The 19,238-nt window shown below is 47.3% G+C and overlaps 2 protein-coding genes and 1 long non-coding RNA gene across 15 annotated transcripts in view; 1 reads left to right on the top strand and 2 right to left on the bottom strand.

Moving 5' to 3' along the window:
• Window positions 1-47: 47 nt before the first annotated feature.
• CUNH6orf136 (chromosome unknown C6orf136 homolog) lies at window positions 48-3,721 on the bottom strand. 2 transcript variants are annotated; one of them, XM_032847282.1, is made up of 6 exons: window positions 3,525-3,721; window positions 1,820-2,218; window positions 1,454-1,542; window positions 1,068-1,268; window positions 431-500; window positions 48-353 (listed from the first exon to the last, which is right to left on the bottom strand). In XM_032847282.1, exons 1-6 carry the CDS (start codon window positions 3,594-3,596, stop codon window positions 240-242), a joined length of 945 nt encoding a protein of 314 aa, XP_032703173.1. In that variant the 5' UTR covers window positions 3,597-3,721; the 3' UTR covers window positions 48-239. The 2 variants fall into 2 exon arrangements, with proteins under 2 accessions (XP_032703173.1, XP_032703174.1); XM_032847283.1 differs by lacking the exon at window positions 3,525-3,721 and adding an exon at window positions 3,217-3,348.
• Window positions 3,722-3,983: 262 nt separating this feature from the next.
• On the bottom strand, window positions 3,984-19,084 carry ATAT1 (alpha tubulin acetyltransferase 1). Of its 12 annotated transcripts, none has more exons than XM_032847271.1 (13): window positions 18,583-19,026; window positions 18,397-18,457; window positions 18,188-18,279; window positions 18,003-18,063; window positions 17,767-17,880; window positions 17,470-17,571; window positions 9,836-9,881; window positions 9,648-9,716; window positions 8,025-8,096; window positions 7,617-7,860; window positions 4,801-4,881; window positions 4,671-4,709; window positions 3,984-4,334 (listed from the first exon to the last, which is right to left on the bottom strand). In XM_032847271.1, the coding sequence occupies exons 1-13, from the start codon at window positions 18,771-18,773 to the stop codon at window positions 4,160-4,162; spliced, it is 1,347 nt and encodes a 448-aa protein (XP_032703162.1). In that variant the 5' UTR covers window positions 18,774-19,026; the 3' UTR covers window positions 3,984-4,159. The 12 variants fall into 12 exon arrangements, with proteins under 12 accessions (XP_032703162.1, XP_032703161.1, XP_032703172.1 ...); XM_032847281.1 differs by having other exon boundaries at window positions 3,985-4,334; window positions 18,927-19,084; XM_032847270.1 differs by lacking the exon at window positions 4,671-4,709 and having other exon boundaries at window positions 4,802-4,881.
• Window positions 8,081-19,238, top strand: part of LOC116860938 — a 15,396-nt gene continuing 4,238 nt past the window's right edge. Inside the window, exon 1 of the long non-coding RNA XR_004381368.1 lies at window positions 8,081-8,122. This is a non-coding gene — a long non-coding RNA (uncharacterized LOC116860938). The remainder of the gene's footprint in view (window positions 8,123-19,238) is intronic.

Genomic DNA, 19,238 nt, shown 5'->3' with positions numbered 1-19,238 from the left:
CCCAAGCTTATGGGAACTTTTGAGATGCAGAGAAAGTAACATGGAAATTCTCATATATTCACTTAGACTTTATTATTTACAAGTTAAATTACACAGCAGCTTTACACAGCATGAGATGGCAAAAAAGGAGAGTAAAGAGGGGAGGAAGCTGGCTCCTGAGATTCTAGGCCCCCCCCCACCCCTTCCTCTTGTGCATATATAGCAAAGTCTTCAGTGCTGCCTTTACCCCAGTTCCTGGATCAGGTCTTAGAACACAGGTGTAAGTTGGGTTCTGGCTCTGACAGTCCCAGAGTCACCAGGGCTCCCACTAGCAGCTTTTTCACAGGCGTTGGGGCTGAATGTGAAGGCATCAGCTGCAAGGACAGAGGTTAAGGCCAGTTGGTGGGATGTTCTACACCTTCACCCATCCCCATCCAGCCTAAGGACTTACTTTGTCTAGGCGATGGCGACAAATGAGGCCACTGGAATTCAGGTAGAAGGTGGAATAGGCATCATAGGTCCTGGTGAAGGGAAAAAGAGAGGCTTACTGAGGGAGGTGACTAGTCCCAAAGTTTAATTCAAGCACTTGTTTAAACCAGTAGTTCCTAAATTTTGCTACACTGTAGATGTAGATGAGGAGAACTCAAAAACAACTGATGCTCAGGTTGTACCCTGTCCCACTTAAATCTTGAATGTCTGGCACCGGTATTTAAACTTTAAAGATCCTTAGATGATTTTTGAGAATCACTGGTTTGGGCCAAACCTAACAATTTCCTGGGATTCTGTTCTATGCCAGAAATTTACTAAATACTCTACCTAAGATTATGAAGCTCAACTTATTAGGAATTTTCATTTGTTCAATAAATACTTGAATGACTATCATGTGCCACATGGTGTACACCAAAAAACGGAGTCTAGAGGTTTCTTAACACACTCAATGTCCCTGATTCCTTGTAGAGAAAACAAAATCCCTGCTCTCAAGGAGGCTGCAGACAAGTTACAGTATATCAAGGATGGTCTGGAAGACTAGATGAGAGTCCTAAAGGCAGGATTAAGAAACCGATTGGATCTTTTCTCACTTCTCTTACCGATAAAGCTCTTCCTTGTCTCGCTTGTAGAAACGCAGAAAGAGCATGTGGATGGGCAGCCCCACAAGCCGCCAGCGGGCTTGCAGGGTCCAATTCTCTGGGTGGCGGGTCAGCTGTAGAACCTCCAACCGAAGCTGTGCAAAATAGTTCCAGGCCAGGAAGCGGCAGAGGGTCAGTGACAGAATGTACCATGTCCGGCCCCTGGGAAGAAGGGATGGGAAAGATCGCTCATGATGGCATAATCAGAAAACCAAACTGGCCTCTGTCTGGGGAACGGGAAACAGTTGTGAGAGGTGGCAGGACATTCTCTGGTAAATGAAAAAGATCAAGTAGAAAGCACATGGTGCTTTTCCTCCCCAAGGCCCTACCCGTGCCTGGATTCTCACTTGGTACGGATATTCAGGATCTCATTGATGAATTCCACATCCGATGAGTAGAGAGTATAGTCGTGGGAGTGAAGGAAGAGATTGGGAAGCTGGGTGGAAGAAGAAGGCATCAGCCCAGTAGGAAAGAAAAGATGATCCTACTTCTCAGTTTTCTCTTCGATGCTTCTTTACTCCCCTCTGAGTAAAAAGTCATCTCATCCCATATTTAACTTCCCTTAAATCCAAACTGAAAAATCTCTTTTTCTTGGGAAATGTTTATATGCCTGTCTCATAATTCCAAGAAATCCAGTCGACTAGCCCTCTATTTCCAGGTACTATCTACATCCCTTCTCACTGCAGATGGAGGCCACTTTCAAGCTGACTTACCTCTTGTCTCAGTCTCTCATACATGACAGCCAGGTGCTCCTCCATACTTGGATCTCCTGATGGAGTGGCAGGGGAAGGGTGAGAGGTCCCTGGGGCTTGGAAAGGTATCAAAGCCCCAGGACAGGGGCAGGGAGGTCCCTCAAATAGGCTCCTAAGCCCATCCAGGCAGCCACTATGCATCTCAGGTCCTGGTGCCTCCTCCCCCTTTCCTGGAGGGAGAACCACCCATGGTGAGCTGAGGGCCTGGATCTGAGGGAGATGTAGTGGGGGAGCCCGGGGAAGCAGCCAGATCGGAGGGTGTGGGGGTGGGGGAGACCAGAGAAGAGAAGATGGAGAAGTGGCTGTTGTGGAGGGGGGCCACAGGGGTGGGAATGGTAGAGTCCGTGGAGAAAGCTGGTCCTAAGGAGGAATAATAAAAGGAAAAAGATAAGAATCTAGCTAACTGATGCCCCCTCATCTAAACTCTGTTTATTAATATGCTTCCAATCCCACCTGCTCCTCCTGACAGGAGGAAAATGGGATGAATTCCTTTATCTCTACTGAAAACAGGAAGTTTCCTGTGACACAGGTACAAGTACTTCCGCAAAACATTAGTTTAAGATCACAACACTGTTTGGGGGTAGTTACACATCTCTTACAGAAAAAAATCCTAATATTTTGAAAAATGAACAAAGGAATGGAGCAACAGATTTTAGTGTAAATGTGGATGAAATAACGTGGCCGGTAACACAACTCCACCATGAAGTGTGTGATAGAAAAAAACATCCAGCTGTAAGCAGGGGACATTTCTCTCAGCTCTGATTACCTTGGGCACTCTCATTCCCTATGCCTAGTTCTTATAAATGTCCTCTTATACACAAGGACGATGAAGCACACTGAACTGTTATGAGGACTATCGGACATAATAAATGTAAATATAACTTCGTCATCTATAAAGTAGTATGTAAATATGAGTTACTATCTTTTCGGGCTCCGCTAATGACACAAACAAGCCGAGGAGACCGTTAAAGACTGGGCTTTAAGTCGCCTGGTTTACCGATGTTCAAAGTGCGACGGGCGGGAGGTCACCCAAAGTAAGGCCTCGCCCGAGTCCTTCGCTCTCAAGGAACCCCTGCGGGGCTGTCTCACTTCCGGAAAGGCTGGCGGGCGGTGCGGGGGGGGGTATCACCGGCCCCAAGGCGCCGTCTCCGCTGGGGGCGTGGCCATTTTGCCCTGCCGGGCGCAGGGGCTAGAACCGGATCCACCCAGGCCGGCTTTTCCGCCCTGACCGCTATCCCGGTGTAAGATACGCGGGCTGCACAGGGCTGCCCGCAGGTCTGTCTGTTAGGGATCTGGGAATTCCGGGGCGGCTCCGCGGCCAGGCTGCGAACCTCTCCGCCCCTTGTCCTTCAAATCACCTCCATGCACAGGTAACCGCGGAAACGCCGGAGAAATGCGGCCGCGCCCCGCCGTCCCTGCTTCAATGCCGCCTGCACACCCGAGACCCGGGAGAACCAACATCGCGTGCACGCCACGCCCGGCTGTACGCTCCTCAGGGTCCCCGCGACCCCTCGCCCCTCCACGCGCCTCCCTGCACAGGTGAGAAGGGCGGTAGGACGGCATTGCGCCTGCGCGGACGGGGCGCACGCTCCGCCCCACACGCCGACTCTGAGGAGGGTCTCTCCCCGCCCCCTCTCCTCCCCTCCTGTTTCCCCTCTGCTCTCACCTGGGGGCGAGCCTGGTAAGTGCGGAGGCAGGGGCCGAGACGCCGGGCCGCCCCCCGGCTGGGCTGGTACATGATCTAACGGGAGCGGAGACAGCGCCTCCAGTGTCCGGCCTCTGGCCTCCTCACAGGGGTGAGCGCGCCCCGGAGCCGGCTTCTTGAAGGGGAAAGTGGGGGGGGGTGTGTGTGAAGGGGCTGGAGAGAGGGAAACGGAGATGTTGCGCGCTTGCGCACTGCAGCGGGTTCCAAGGAGGCGATGAGGCATTCGTCTGCAGTGAGTGCGCTTGCGCATGCTGGCTCACGAGGCCGTCTAAGCGCGCTTGCGCAGTAAATTAGGTCCCGGCGAAGAGGGCTGTTTTACCTGTAGCGCTTGAGCAAAAAGCTGGGGGATAATGGGTCTGAACCAGGTACACGAAGAACGAGGGGTGGGATTGAAAAGAATGACAACTTCCAGCAGCTCTCGCGATAAAAATAAATACTTTTATTACTCTGGTTAAAAATAAAATACAAATGACTTGGCATTGATAAAGCCTGCTGAGTGAATGAATGAACGAATGAATACATCCATTATGAGGGCGGGCTTTGGCTACCTCCCATAGTGAGAATACCAGCTTTGAAGGCGTAAGAGGGGGTTGCGGTCACCAAGGCCTGGTGCTGCGAAGGTCCTGCAAGTTTCGAATGAACCTGGCGTTGAATATGTTCCCACCCATTGTCCAGGCCTGGGCTGGTAGGGCCTGGGCCTGTGGAGGAACTGTGTGCATGTGTTCTTCCCCAGACCCAGCCTGTGACAAGACCTGCTCCTCGCTGGCAGACCTGGTAGGTGGGAGGGAGATGGAGAATGGGTTATAGGGATACCAAAGTGGCAATTAAGATCATACTCTTCAAGGTCTAGCCCTGATGTAGAATAGGACATATGATGGGAGTATGAGGCTGAAACTATTAGGGCTACGTCCAAATTTGAAACCCCTCAGAGAGTACCAAAGGTAAGCACCAGTTGAACCTATGGGGAAAGAGCGTTTCAGATTAGGATGTTAGGTAGAACAATCTGTGAGAGGAGCTGGTGTTCGGAGGAGAAAGGAGCTGAGAGTGATGTTAGGAAAAGGAGTCAGAGGTGGTGGGAGGCTGGTAGGGGAGGGGTTCAGACCTCACCTATTCTCTGTGTCCTGTTCCCCCTGCTTTGATTCTTGGTTGCCTATGAAAACACCAGGCATGTGCATGGGAAGACTGGAGTAGATAGTCAATATGGCCTGATTTGAGGGCAAGGAGGGATGAATACTTACCTGTATTGGGGGATGAGGAATTCAGCCCCCCATGGCGGCTGTAGCAGCAGCTTTGGGCTACCAGCCCTGGGGGAGGCCCCCTGTAGAAGAAATGGGAGATGATGGGGAAGAGGCTATAGGAAGAAAGATGAGTGGGTATGAAGGAATCAGAGGAGAGGAATGAAAGGAATAATACAGGAGAAAGAGAAGGGTAATTATCGTTCCTATGGGGTTTTAAACTAAGCTGTGCCTCAGAAAAGGGGAGGGAGCCCATTTCATACCCCAAGATTTCTCTGGAGTACTCCTGGTTTGTTGATATTAGTTCTAATGTGTTAAAAGTAAGGGTAAATGTTATTGAAATTATGCCAGAAAACCAGACTCAGGCAAAAAAGTTTGTTGGACCAGGTGCCCTGGTGTTTGGTTTAGAAAACATGGTTACTTTAAATTACAGGATATGTCAGACCAGAGGGAAATAGGGATTGACAAGGCTGAATTCAGGGGGAAAAGGAATTGTCTTGAGAGAGGTCCAAGGGTGGTGGTGGGGGCAGGAAATCAGAATGGGAAGCGGAATCCAGGGAATAGTCAGGAGGCAATGAGTGGATCCCAGAGATATTGGTTAATATTGACATTTCAGCAATGGGTGGTCTAGGCTAAAGGGTAGACATTACTGCGGAGAGCTGGAGATTTCTGGAGGCAATGGGGGAGTACCTCTAGCAGCCTATACAGAGGGATCCAGCGACTACATTACAGGAGACAGAATCTGCATAAGATCCAGCAGATCTCAAAGGTAAGGAGAATCAGAGGGCCAGGGATCCCAGGAAAAAAATCAGGTGACACACAAATGAGACTGAGACCTGAAGTTTGGGGGTTGGTTTTTTTTTTTTTTTTTTTTTTTTTTTTGATTTTTTTTCATTGAAAATGTCCATTTAAAAAACACAAAAGAATGCACACTTTATTCAGACAACACTGAAAAGGAGAAGGAAAAGGAGTTGGGAGAGAGGGAGATCCTGCTCCCAAGTACTGGGATGGGGGAACACAGTAGGAGTATCTGATCTACCACACATTCAGAGAGTAGGGAGGGTGAAGACGTTCCATACCCTGGGTATGGAGCAGGGAAGGTTCTTGCTATGGAGGAAAAGAAGGCAGGCCAGGGGGAGAGTTCCGATACCACCTCAAGAAAATCTCACAAGACTGGAATATATCATCATCTAGCTACTGGGGCAGGGTGTATGCAAGAGGGGATCCCAGAAGCTAACAGGTACTTGAGACTCAGGGCTTGTTCTGAAACATGATTAAGAGTGACTCCAGGATACTAAATGGGATCTACTGCCATGAAACAATTCCCTCACAGAATCTGGATCTAGGGAAAGTGGTAGTATCTTTAGAAGTGTGGGAAGTCTTTAGAGCCTCAAAGCAGACATCGGTTTGGGGGTTCCCGGACACATATACAAAATGTGGGGAGATTAAGAGTTTGGCAATGTTGAGTGGATCCCTTTGGGGTCCTGGTCGTCTTAAGACCCTGTCCTTTATCACTGAACTGCTCTGAAGCAGAGCTCATCGGTTGGCTTCAGCAGGCTGAGAAGGTTAAGTGTGGTAGGCAGCACAAAACAGTATTAGAGTCACCAGTAATGCTGTAGAAGGACTATGGGATTTATTCCATGGACAAGACTCCTTAAAATGTTTCCCTGGCAGAGGAGGCCCTTAGACCTTCCAAGGTGTTCCATAGTCTAACAGCAAGCAAGAATGTGCTTCTCTGGGTAATGAGTATAAGCCACCCAACCACGGGATCTGGCGGTGAATCAGGCTATCTGTGGGAGTGTTCAGAGCCCACTTAGGAAAGAAGGCATGCTTTCTACATAAGAAAAGCTACAAAGTATTAGCCCATCTGGAATCCTAACAACATCTTTGCCCAAGAAAGAGGACGAGGGAATCCTACAAGCTCTGTCAGTTTCCACTGGAACCTGGGGACTACAATGGAAGAGTGGATGTGGGGTTCTCAGGGAAAGGGGGCTCTGCCTACTCCAGGTCTCCCAGGGAGGGAAGGGGGTAACTATCTGTCAGTATCGACTCTCATCAGAGCGGGGAAGGGAACTGTGGAAGGGTGTTATGGACAGGAGAAAGGGAAAGGGAAAATGGGGGAGAGAGAAAAACAGAGAAATCAGAAGTGAAGAGAAAGCTAGGGAGAGAAATCAAGGAGATACCCTCTCCATTTGCTGGGATGGATTCCTGCTATACAAAGCAGTAACATGAGGCCAGTGGCTCCCCAAACTGTCAGAAACATTGCATCTTCCCAGTAAGCATGAAACCAAGATTTCCCCAATCTGAGAGACTCAGTCCCTCCCACCCAATGGATATGTTCTTACTATCCTTCCTCCCATCTCTCACTTTAAAAACTAGAGTCCCTAGTTTTTAAACTAGCCTAGGTGGCTCAGTGGGTTAAGCCTCTGCCCTATTCAGGTCATGATCTCAGGGTCTTGGGATCGAGCCCCACGTCTGGCTCTCTGCTCAGCAGGAACCCTGCCTCCCCCTCCCCCTCTGCCTGCCTCTCTGCCTACTTGTGATCTCTCTGTGTCAAATAAATAAAACCTTAAAACAAAACAAAACAAAAACTAGAGTCCCTAGAGTCCATATAAAGTACTATTCTACTCCTTCATGTAACTTACTTCCAGACTGCTCCCATAAATCTGGTCCAATACATTCTTCTCAAAAGGTTTCAGAGCTCTCCAATCTACCTGTCCTATTGCTTCACATCTCTGGCAGATTCAAACTCCCCTTTGCCATTGCTAACACCCTCTTTGACAGTTCTGAGGCTCCCTAACCCTCCAACTCCTATTACCTGGTGCGCCGCCGTTGGGCTGGGCTGCCCCCAGGGTCGGTAGCAAGCAGAAGGCGGGCGGTAGGGTGTGGGGGGCAGAGGCGCAGGGAACGCAGCAACTCCTGCTCTGGTACAAAGGGGCGGAGGGGACCCCGTTCTGGTGAGTTTCCCAGGCTGCTGGAGCGGGGGGGTGGGTGGGCTGGAGGCGTGGCACGGCGAGGGGCCCTGTTTAGGGGCCAAGGAGGTTCCACAGCTACCTTCAGAACTGGCAAGAGGGAAAATACAGAGCAAGATGGAGAAAGAAGAAAAAGGAGAAGAGAGTGAGGAGAGTAAAGATTTGGATAGAAAAAAGAGAAATCAGAGCCTTTAGAGAGAACTAATCCTTCTGGGTTAAGGCCCCCAAGCCCAGCCACCCTACCCCAGTCTTACATTCTCGGTCACTAGAGGAATATGGCTTAATGTCTCCCTCTGCTCTCTTGGGTGGCAGCTTTCTTGCTGGAGCTGGCAGTGGAAAGCACACAGACAAGGTAACCATTAGAAGACATACTCTGTACCCCTCCTCCCAGCCACTACCCCCTTGACCCCGAAACTGTGCTCCCTGACACCACATTTTCTCCTGGGGAAGGAGAGAATTCAGTTCAGCTCCACTGCAGAAGCCCTGTTGCAATGCCTTCACACCAAGAGGGAATTCAGGGGAAATGCTGGAGCACTTTTGAGGGGAGCCAGAAGGAGTAGGCCAAATGCAGAATTGGGGGAAAAGTTCCAGGGGGAGACTCTGGGACTTGGGAGATGCAGGAGAAAGTTGGCTAAGGGAGGCAAGCTCTTACTGTCAGTGGGTGCTGTCACGCCCCCCTGGGATTCTGGGGCAGTGGAATGGTCCCAGCCGGGCCAACGAGGACCCCAGGTCCCTCTAGATGAGATGGACAAAGTCCTTGGTTAATTAGGAATTGCTTTGGAGAGATCAGGGGAGGCTGGGGGCAGAACCTCTCCTTCCAGGACAAGATTTAAGCTTTATTAGGAAAAACAAAGTTTGAGGAGAAAACAAAGACATTTGGAGTTAGCACAGTAAATGGGAGGCTAACATATTATGCAAAGCTCTGCTTCCCGTCCCCTCACTTTTCTATTTGCTCCCTCCCTTTCCCTCTCAAGAGGTTCTCTATTGTGTGTGGCAAATGAGAGACTGCTCAGCAAATCCTCTTAGGCTTTATCCATGGTCCCTCCCCCTGTGGACTTGGGTCCTCACTGTCCTTGTTGGCTCTCACTCCCTCTCATAGCCTGTAGTCAGCAGGAGCTGGATGGGGGGAAGCCTTGGCAAGCAAAGTGAGTCATGGATATGAACTGCCTCCCTGACACTGGTCACAGCTATTAAATGGTAACAGATTGTTCTTTGAGTGGTGGTTACTCCCTTTCCTGGCCATGGAGGAGGTAAGAGCTAGCTACAAGGTCAGCTCAGCAGGGGAACATGTCCATGCAAGCTGTTCATCTCTACCCTTGGGAGGCAGTGAGGAAGGAGGAGTGGGGCTCAGATTGGCAGGGAGTATGTGTGTATGAGGATGGAATGGGGAGCCTGGGAAGCATTTCAATACCTCCTAGATTTGGTTTCTCCAGATCAATTTCATTATTTTGTTGGAAATATCATAAATTCTGAGCGTTATTTTCTAAAACTAATATTTAAACTTTGGACCATTCATGTCACTATTCTGTAACTGGAAATGGAAGGGGTGGCCACAGTTGTCTATCCCTCAACTGACAGAAACCTGAGGGGTCTGCAAAGGAATGAGACCCTGGCCTACTTTGATGGACCTGAAGCAGCAAGAGACACCATAAATATCAGTCATCAAACAGGCTCCCGATGAGCTCACTCAGTTAAAAGTTCTGACAAGCCTAAGAAGTACTAAGCTCATGAGGGCAAAAGCAGATGGGTAACAACTGCTGGGACTTGGGCTGCTTTAGAATTTTCCCAAATTGCCCATAATCGCACTGTGCTCCCTGTGGCTTCTAGAGGAGCTAGCCACCATGGCCTACAGTTCCACCCATTCACTGCAGCTTTACCAGCGGGTGTAGAATCAATCGCAGCAGCGCGAGAGTGTCGAGATGCCCTCAGGGAGGGAGCAGGGGGCCCTGTGAGGAAGGAAGCGGTGGTGCCCCTTAGTAAGGGGGCCAGTGGGATCAAGAATCCACCTCTTTTCTTCCCCTCACCCCAACTACTTGGCCAACATATACAAGGTGACATAACTTACGATGTTGATGGGCAAAGAAGCCTTCGAAGATCACAAAGTTGTTGACCTATAAGATGAAACAAGTAAAATATAGTTGTTCATTCAGCCATTCACAACTACATGGGGACAGAACCTTGTCCCAGAAAAACCACGTGGGAGGAACAAAAGCCAGCCTTCCTGTCCTTGTTAACAGACTCAGTTAAAAGCTCAGACCCTGATAAACTGATCCCAAAAGTTGATACAGAATTACAAAGGACCTCAAATAGCCAAAACAATCTTGGGGGATTCATACTTCCTGATCTCAAAACTTAAAAGGTATGGTTATCGAAATGGTATTGAAGAGGCCAAAAGAGAGACATACAGACCAATAGTATGAATAGAGTCCAGCAAAAACACCACATGTCTACAGTCAATTTTCAAGGGATGTGCCAATATGATTCGATGGGGGAAAAACAGCTTCCTTTAACAAATGGTGCTTGGACAACTGAATATTCACATGTAAGATAATGAACGTGGACCTCTAACTCACATCAGAAAAAAACAATTTCAACCGGGTCAAAGACCCTAAATGTTTTGGGTTTAAAATTTTTTTTGTTTATTTAAGTAATCTCTGCATTCGATGTGGGGCTCAAACTCACAACTTAGAGGATCAAGAGTCACAGGCTCTTCCGACTGAGCCAGCCAAGCACCCCAAAGATCTACGTGTCAAGAGCTAAAACTATGAAACTCTAAGAAGGAAACATGGAGGGGGATTGTCTCAGTGGCTCAGTTGGCTGAGCATCTAACTTTTGGTTTCAGCTCAGGTCATGAACTCAGGGTCGTGAGACTACTCCTGAATCAGGCTCCGTGCTCAGCTAGGAATCTGCTTAAGATTCTCTCCCTCTGCGCCCCCACCATGCTTGTGCACTCTCTCTAAAAAAAAAAAAAAAGAAAGAAACGGGGAAATCTTCATGACCTGGATTAGGCAATTGTTTCTTAAATATGACACCAAAGCACAAGTAACAAAAGAAAAAAAAACAAACTGGACTTTACCGAAAGCAAAACTTTTGTACTTCCAAAGACACAATCAAGAAAATGAAAAAACGGGGCGCCTGGGTGGCTCAGTCATTAAGCATCTGCCTTCGGCTCAGGTCATGATCCCAGAGTCCTGGGATCAACCCCCACATCAGGCTCTCTGTTCCACAGGAGGCCTGCTTCTCCCTCTCCCACTCCCCCTGTTTGTGTTCCCTATCTCACTGTGTCTCTGTCAAATAATAAATAAAATCTTTTGAAAAGAAAATGAAAAAACTGGGGCCCCTAGGTGGCTCAGTCATTGGCCCCCTGCCTTCGGCTCAGGTCAAGATTCCAGGGTTCTGGGACTGAGTCCTGCCTGGGGCTCCCAGCTCAGCAGGAAGCCTGCTCCTCCCTCTCCCACTCCCCCTCCTTGTGTGCCCTCTCTTGCTGTCTTTCTCTCTTTCAAATAAATAAGTAAAAGCTTAAAAAAAAAAAAGAAATACACAAAATTATTTAGAAAAATGAAAAAACCCGCAGAATAGGAAAAAATAATTGCAAATCATACACCTGATAAGGGCATTATATCTAGAATATATAAAGAACAAATTACAAGTCAAGAATAGAGAACACACTTTAAAAATAAGCATAAGGAGGGTGCCTGGGTAGCTCAGTTGGTTAAGTATCTGGCTCTTGCTCTCATTTCAGGTCCTGATCTCATCAGGGTCATGAGTTCAAGCCCCATGTTGGGCTCCAGGATGGGTGTGGAATCTACTTAAAAAAAAAAAAAAAAAGTGGGCATAGTACTTGAATAAACATTTCTCTTAGGAAGATATACAAATGGCTAATCAGCACTTGAAAAGATGCTGAACATCATTAGTCAACAAGGAGATGCAAATTGAAACTACAAAGAGATCCCAGTGATATACCCACTAACATAGCTAAAAAAAAAAAAAAAAAAAAAAAAGGTGGAGCACCTAGGTGGCTCAGATGATTAAGCCTCTAACTTCAGCTCAGATTGTGATCCCAGGTACTGGGATGGAGCCTGCTTCTCCCTCTCCCTCTGCCTGCTTGTGCTTTCTCTGTCTAATCAATGAATTAAAATCTTAAAAAAAAAAAAAATGATAAATGTTGGTGAGGATGTCGAGAAATTGGAATACTCGTACAATCGCTTCTGGGCCTTTTTGCTAAGATCAAGTGTGGAATACTCGTACATTGCTGGTAGAGGATGTAAAATGTTGGTCATTGTGGAAAAACACTGTGTCAGTTCCTCAAAAAGTTAAAGATTACCACATGACCCAGCAATTCCACTCTTAGGTATATACCCAAGAAAACTAGGGACACCTGGGTGGCTCAGTGGGTTAAGCCTCTGCGTTCTGCTCAGGTCATGATCTCAGGGTCCTGGGATCAAGCCCCGCATCGGGCTCTCTGCTCAGCGGGAAGCCGCTTCTCCCTCTCTCTCTGCCTGCCTCTCTGCCTACTTGTGATCTCTCTCTCTGCGCCAAATAAATAAATAAAATCTTAAAAAAAAAAAAAAAGAAAAAGAAAAAGAAAACTAAAAAGATATGTGCAAACAAAATCTTGCACACATATGTTCATAGCAGTATTACTCATAAGAGCCAAAACATGGAAACAACCAATTCTGAATCAGCTGATAAATGGATAAACAAAATGTGGTATATGCATATGATGAATATTATTCACCCATAAAAAGGCACGTGGTACTGATATAGGCTGCAACATGAATGAACCCTCTGAAAATATTATGGTAAGTGAAAGGCAAACACAAAGGCCACATATTGTATGATTCTATTTATATCAAATGTGCAGAATAAGCAAACTGACAGAACAGATTACTGGCTGACAAAGGCTGGGAAAAGGTGTATACAGGAAGTGACTGCTTAATGATTCTGGTTTTCTCTTTGTGTGATGGAAAGGTTTTAGAATTAGAGACCAGGAATAATCAGACAACACTGTGAATATACTAAAAACCACTGAACTATGTATTTTCCATAGTTAAGAGTGCATTTTATCTCAAAACCCAAAATCCTGTACCCTACTTTTTAGTTCTCCCAGGACCCAGGGTAATGGAGACACACTGCACAAAACACCAGGGAAGAAGAGGCATCCAAAACTTTCAAAACAGAGGCTTAAACATATACATGTACATACACACACCAGGCCAAATGGCTTAAGTATACAAATACTGAGAAAAACTAAGCTTTAAGAAGCATTCAAATGGATGGAATTGTCAAGGGAAGAAGACATGTTGGAGGACAGGGTGCCACTTTGATAACTAGTAATTGACTATCTTAGAGTCATTTCATTATAGTATCATATTCAATTTGGCCTTCACAACAATCCTTGGAGTCACTATGTTAAAGAGTAAAGACTTGGAGACATGGCCTGCCCAAGCCAAGTAGCTAACAAGTGACAGAGCTGGTCCTCAAGCCCCAGACTCCTAATTCTAGCTGTAGCACTTCAGCCAGGAATACACTGCCCATCAAGAATGGGCAATGGGGGGGCGCCTGGGTGGCTCAGTGGGTTAAAGCCTCTGCCTTCGGCTCAGGTCATGGTCCCAGGGTCCTGGGACCTCTGCTCTGCGGGGAGCTTGCTTCCCCCTCTCTCTCTGCCTACTTGTGATCTCTGTCTGTGAAATAAATAAAATCTTAAAAAAAAAATGGACAATGGGTTAATTAATTGAATTTAAATTTAAAAAACAGTAAAACAAAAAACCAAAGTGCTTAACATTAAAAAAAAATAAAGAGTGGCAATGGGTTCAAATTCTTGCTCTGCTACTTATTAGCTATGGGAACTTGGTCAAGGCACTAAACTGTATAAATCTCAAATGCAGTCAACAGAAGTACCCATCTCAAAGAGATGTACAAGGTCCCACTGAGACGATCCATGTAGATAGCACAGAGCTCATGAATCATTGTTTACATGATTATTTATACTCTATAATGTTTTGGTCTCATAGTTACTTGGGTATGCCTGATACTGTGCTCCTTTCACTGCTCTCCACTGCCCTCCCCTGTACAAGGGGAAGACATTCTAAATATAAACAGACCCTGCCTGTTTCCTGCCTTGACCCTGTCTACCCACCCACCCTCCTCCAGAAACAAGCACATGCCCAGCATTACTGCCACACCAAACTGCCTGCCATACATAACTGAATACCTATCCGCTTCTGCTCATGCTGGTTCCTATATATGAAATGCACTTTAGCCTGCCTACTTGTCCACTGTCCCCATGACATTCACCTTTCAAGATTAAACTTGTGTCAAGCCTTCCTTTACCCAATCCCCACCCCAAGGTAGCATTCACCACCATGTCTTTATGCCTCTGTAAGCACAATCAAATCATATTACAGTGGAGTAAGTGTCCATGCTCCAAATCCAAGGCTAACTTGTCAACCCAATCTCAACCCCTCCTGCCCATGACATTGTTTCAGCAATTCTCTCCATGTTCTCTGACATCATCACATTTTCTCTCTACTGAGTCGTTCTTACGCTGTTGGTTCTTCCAACTGAAAACAGTCAACTTTTTTTTTTTTTTTAAAGATTTTACTTATTTATTTGATGGAGAGCACAAGTCTGAAGAGAAAGAGGGGAAAGCAGGCTCCCCGATCAGAGAGCCTGATGGGGGGCTTGATCCCAGGACCCTGAGATCATGACCTGAGCCAAAGGCAGAGGCTTAAACCACTGAGCCCCCCAGGTGCCACAATCAACCCTCTCTTAATCCACTTTCCCCTCTAGTTCTTGTTCTTTCTTTGTTCCCCTTAAAGCAGCATTTTTTTTTTTTTAAAGATTTACTTATTTGAGGGGTGCCTAGGTAGCTCAGCCAGTTAAACACCTGCCTTCGGCTCAGGTCATGATCCCAGAGTTCTGGGATCGAGTCCTGCATCGGGCTCCCCACTCAGCAGGCAGTCGGCTTCTCCCCTTGCCCCTTACCCTGCTAGTGTGCTTGCATGCGCTTTCTCTCTCTCTCTCAAATAAATAAATAAAATCTTTTTTTCAAAAAATTTACGTATTTGAGAGATAAAGAGCTTGTAGGCCAAGTGGGAGGAGGGTGGGGAAAAGGAGAGAAATCCTCAATCCTGTTGAGCCTGGAACCAGACAAACAGCAGGGCTCAATCCCAGGACCCTGAGGATCATGACCTGAGCCGAAATCAAGAGTCAGACACTTAACCAATTGAGCCACCCAGATGCCCACCCTTAAAGGAGCATTTAAGAGTGGCCTATTCTTTTTTTTTTTTTTTAAAGATTTTATTTATTTATTTATTTGTCAGAGATAGAGAGAGAGGGAGGGAGAACACAAAAGCAGGTAGAGCAGCAGGCAGAGAGAGAAGCAGGCTCCCTGCTGAGCAAGGAGCCTGATGCGGGACTCCATCCCAGGACTCTGGGATCATGACCTGAGCTGAAGGCAGCAGCTTAACCAACTGAGCCACCCAGGCGTCCCAAGAGTGGCCGATTCTTGTCTCCACTTCCTAGCTTCTCAATCTCCTAAAGCCCACTCCATTCAGTCTTCCACCCACCACTGCACGGAAAAGGCTGATTAGGATCACCAGTGGCCTCAGGTAACTAAACTCCCACTCCCCCTGCTGTGTTCCCTCTCTCGCTGTCCCTCTCTCTATCAAATTAATAAATACATTTTTTTTTAAAGATTTTATTTATTTATTTGAAAGAGAGGCAGTGAGAGAGAGCATGAGCGAGGAGAAGGTCAGAGGGAGAAGCAGACTCCCCGCGGAGCTGGGAGCCTGATGCGGGACTCGATCCCGGGACTCCGAGATCATGACCTGAGCTGAAAGCAGTCGTCCAACCAACTGAGCCACCCAGGCATCCCAAATACAATTTTTTAAAAAGAAGATTTTATTTATTTGAGAGAGATAGTGAGAACATAAGGGGGTGGGTATATAGGGAGAGGGAGAAGCAGGCTCCCCATTGAGCAGGGAGCCAGACGTAGGGCTCAATCCCAGGATCCTGGGATCATGACCTGAGCCAAAGATAGATGCCCAATGACTAAGCCACCCAGGCACCCCAGGATTCTTGTTTCCTAACTGGTCTATTTGCTTCTATCTTTGCTCCCCTACTGCTATTCTTTTTTTTTTTTTTTTTAAAGTTTTTTTTTATTTGGGGGGGGGGGGGGCAGGCAGAGGGACAAACATGCAAGGAGCCTGATGCAGGACTCAATCCCAGGATCCCAGGATCATGACCTGAGCTGAAGGCAGATATTTAACAGAGTGAGCCACCCAATCGTCCCTCCACTACTGCTTTTTTTTTTTTTAATTTTATTTCTTTATTCATGAGAGAGAGAGATAGAGGCAGAAGGAGAAGCAGGCTGCCCAAGGAGCGGAGAGCCCAATGTGGGACTTGATCCCAGGACCCCAGAAACATGACCTGAGCCAAAGGCACACGTTCAACCATCTGAGCCACCCAGGCACCCGCCTACTGCTATTCTTTTTTTTTTTTTTTAAAGATTTATTCATTTATTTGACAGACATCACAAGTAGGCAGAGAGGCAGGCAGAGAGAGAGAGAGGAGGAAACAGGCTCCCTGCTAAGCAGAGAGCCTGATGTGGAGCTCGATCCCAAGACCCTGAGAGATCACAACCTGAGCCGAAGGCAGAGACTTTAACCCACTGAGCCACCCAGGCGCCCCTCACCTACTGCTATTCTTAACAGCCAAAGTAGTCTGGTTAAAAGTAAATCAGATTATCATCCCCCTGCTCAAACCCCTACCCATGACTCTCCTCTTTCCACTTAGAGCATAAACTAAAGCCTTTACAATAACCTATAAGGTTGGAAATATTATTCCTTCCCCACTGCTGCCTGCTTTAATCTATACACTCCCCTTCACTCCTGCTGCTCTAGCCATGCCAGCCAATTCACTTGCTCAGGCACATTCCTAACTCATGGAGCTTGTACTAGACATTCCCTTTGCCTGGGATGCCCTCTCTATACTCTCCATTACCTGGCTCATATTATTACTTCCTTTAAATTATTGCTCAAATGGCACTTTCTCAGTGAGGTCTTCCCTGACTATCCCACTTAAACTTGCTACCCCATGCACACCCATCCCCACAGTGGTACTCGCAAGCCTTCTTAGTGGCTCTCATCTTTCCAGAACACTTATCATCAACCATGCTACACAGTCATAGCTATATTTGTCTAACCAACTAGAATATAAGTTCTACAAGGGCAGAGACTTTTATCTGTTTTGTCGAGTAAGTATTCCTAGTGTCTAGAACAGTGTCAAGTGCTCAATAAATATTTGCTAAATGAATGGATAGCATTAGTAACATTATTCTGTATTTACTTATACACAAACCACATTCTCCATATTAGACCAAAGCTCCCAAAGGAAAATATATTTTTCTGAGCCTTAATAAACACTGAGGTGCAAATGAGCTGGCTACATCTGGAGCACAAACATACTACTGAGTATACAGAACAGTGAAAAATGAAAATAGATGACAGCAAAGAGCTGCACAATGAGAGATGTTACCCCCTCCCAAAAAAAGTTGGGGGGAAGAAAGAGTGTAGCTGTATAAAATGAATCCTATACAATGGGGAATAAGAAGCACTTGGAAGATTCCACTTCTTTGCCCCAAATAAACATTCAATGCAAATGCTCAGTAAGGATCTACCCTCTGAAACCTCTAACCTGTGGGACTGTGGTCTCCAGGTTGTAATGTTTATTCAGGAACTTAAGCAGCTTCTGTGAGGGTCGGTCAATGGCCAGTTGGTGTGGTTCAACTCGCTCCTTCTGTAGGGAACAGGAGACTCAGGGTAGGAGAAGGTTGGGGGAGAACATGCCAACAGGAACGCAGGAGCCTGGGAAGGGAATAGGAGGATACGGGAACATGGCAGGCAGGAGGGTACAAGGCAGGGCCACTGGAAGGGGTTAGTGCAAAAGAGACTTTGATCTCTGTCTTGGATAGACTGGTGAAATAAGTGACACCTGCAACATATAGTGGAAGAGTTCTCGCCCATGGCCATGGCGTTGAAGAGACTCATGGATGTAAAAGTCCAGAATGCAAAGTGGTTCTACCTCATTGTGAGCCTCACGATCATCCTAAGAGGGAAAGAAAAACAAGTACCTTTTAGGACCCAGACATCATTGCTGCCTCCCAACGTCCAGACCTTTTATTCTCAGAAGCCAAGGGATGTGAACTCTCAGCTTGTAGTAATACTCACCAGTACAAAGAGTTTCTTGTATCCAACTTTAAGGAAGCCGATAATGGCTCCTTTTCCAGCCCTGTAGGATGGGGAAAATAATGAAACAAGCTAGTAGCAGCTATTTGTAAGGGAGAGTCAAAAGAGGAAGAGGGGTTGAGGGAGGAAGGAATCAAGTATGGGATGGAAGAGCATTTGGCACTCACGGTCGCGCTGAAGTGTCTTTGAGCACATACATAACATGACGGTTACTCTGCATCCTTGATGCACTGGTGATGGGAGCAGGAAGATGCTGGGCCTGCCGGGAAGATAAAGACAGACTTTCTGTAAGACCATTTCAAAGGACCTGTGCTTTCCTTATATACAGGCCCCAGAAAGGCCCTCCCCTTTTCTCCATCTAAAGACTCCCCAGTACCTTGGCAGAAGCCTTGCCCAGTTCATCTACAATGGTCATAATTTGCTGTTGCAGATCAACACTACAGGAAAAAAAAAAAAAAAAAAACGGAAACAAAAGAGTCAGATACTCACTGAATTAGAGGATCCTGGGAACCTTGGCCATAACCTCAACCCAGGTTCAGCACCTAAGACTCTCTGACTTTACCTTAGAGACCTCCAATCTGATTTTCTACCCCACCTTTCTGGAACCCAAACTTTTGCCACACCTCTTTTCAATACAGTACACTCCCTCCTCCCTGAGGTTATTGCTGGGAAGCAGGAAGGGCGGGTCAACCACATCCTTTGGTTAGAACAAATCAGGCTAAGGAGTGAAAGGTCACAGATGCAAGTGCCCATCAATTCCACTAAGTCTAAGGTCAAAAGTCACCATATGGGCGAGCCAGGGCAACAAAAGGAGAGGTCACTAGTCAGTGAGAAGGGGGCGTGGTGCCTGGACCAGGTTTTTCAGAACAAGGAGAGAAGGGCTTTGGGGCGGGTTTGAGATGTCACCGGGCCGGCGTTGTGGTTCCGGGTCGGCGGGCTGGGGGTCGCAGGTGCTGGTCCAGCACCGTGATCCGCTCCGGGAGCAGCGCATCCACATCGAACGAGAACTCCATGGCCCATTGTGCGCGGCCAGACCCCGCCCCATACTACGCCACTTCCGCCCCTCCCTGAAGGGAGGAGGTGGGGGAGAGGAAGCACTTCTGGAAGCCTTTAATTCCCAGCGGCTATGGAGGGGCTCAGGACCCGCCCCATCCTCCGCCCATCCCCTTTCATATCCGCCCCCCCCCCCCCCCCCCCCCCCCCCCCCCCCCCCCCCCC

This window comes from Lontra canadensis, unplaced genomic scaffold (assembly GCF_010015895.1).
Source record: "Lontra canadensis isolate GAN:19392208 unplaced genomic scaffold, GSC_riverotter_1.0 scaffold186, whole genome shotgun sequence".
In the NCBI taxonomy this organism is placed as follows: domain Eukaryota; kingdom Metazoa; phylum Chordata; class Mammalia; order Carnivora; family Mustelidae; genus Lontra; species Lontra canadensis.
The sequence above is the reverse complement of the archived record's forward strand: the minus strand, read 5'-3'. Positions and strand labels throughout refer to the sequence as shown.

What these genes read in the sequence shown, in the direction of transcription:
- CUNH6orf136 (XM_032847282.1), bottom strand. Translation starts at nt 3,596, where the DNA reads ATGTACCAGCCCAGCCGGGGGGCGGCCCGGCGTCTCGGCCCCTGCCTC. An exon ending in ATCCTGAATATCCGTACCAA is followed by an intron (nt 1,269 to 1,453) that starts GTGAGAATCCAG and finishes CCTTCTTCCCAG; the next exon opens with GGGCCGGACATGGTACATTC. An exon ending in GACAAGGAAGAGCTTTATCG is followed by an intron (nt 501 to 1,067) that starts GTAAGAGAAGTG and finishes TCCCTTCACCAG; the next exon opens with GACCTATGATGCCTATTCCA.
- ATAT1 (XM_032847270.1), bottom strand. Translation starts at nt 18,773, where the DNA reads ATGGGCACTTGCATCTGTGACCTTTCACTCCTTAGCCTGATTTGTTCT. An exon ending in AAAGACACTTCAGCGCGACC is followed by an intron (nt 18,064 to 18,187) that starts GTGAGTGCCAAA and finishes CCCATCCTACAG; the next exon opens with GGCTGGAAAAGGAGCCATTA. An exon ending in GATTGATTCTACACCCGCTG is followed by an intron (nt 8,097 to 9,647) that starts GTAAAGCTGCAG and finishes TTCCACTGCCAG; the next exon opens with CTCCAGCAAGAAAGCTGCCA.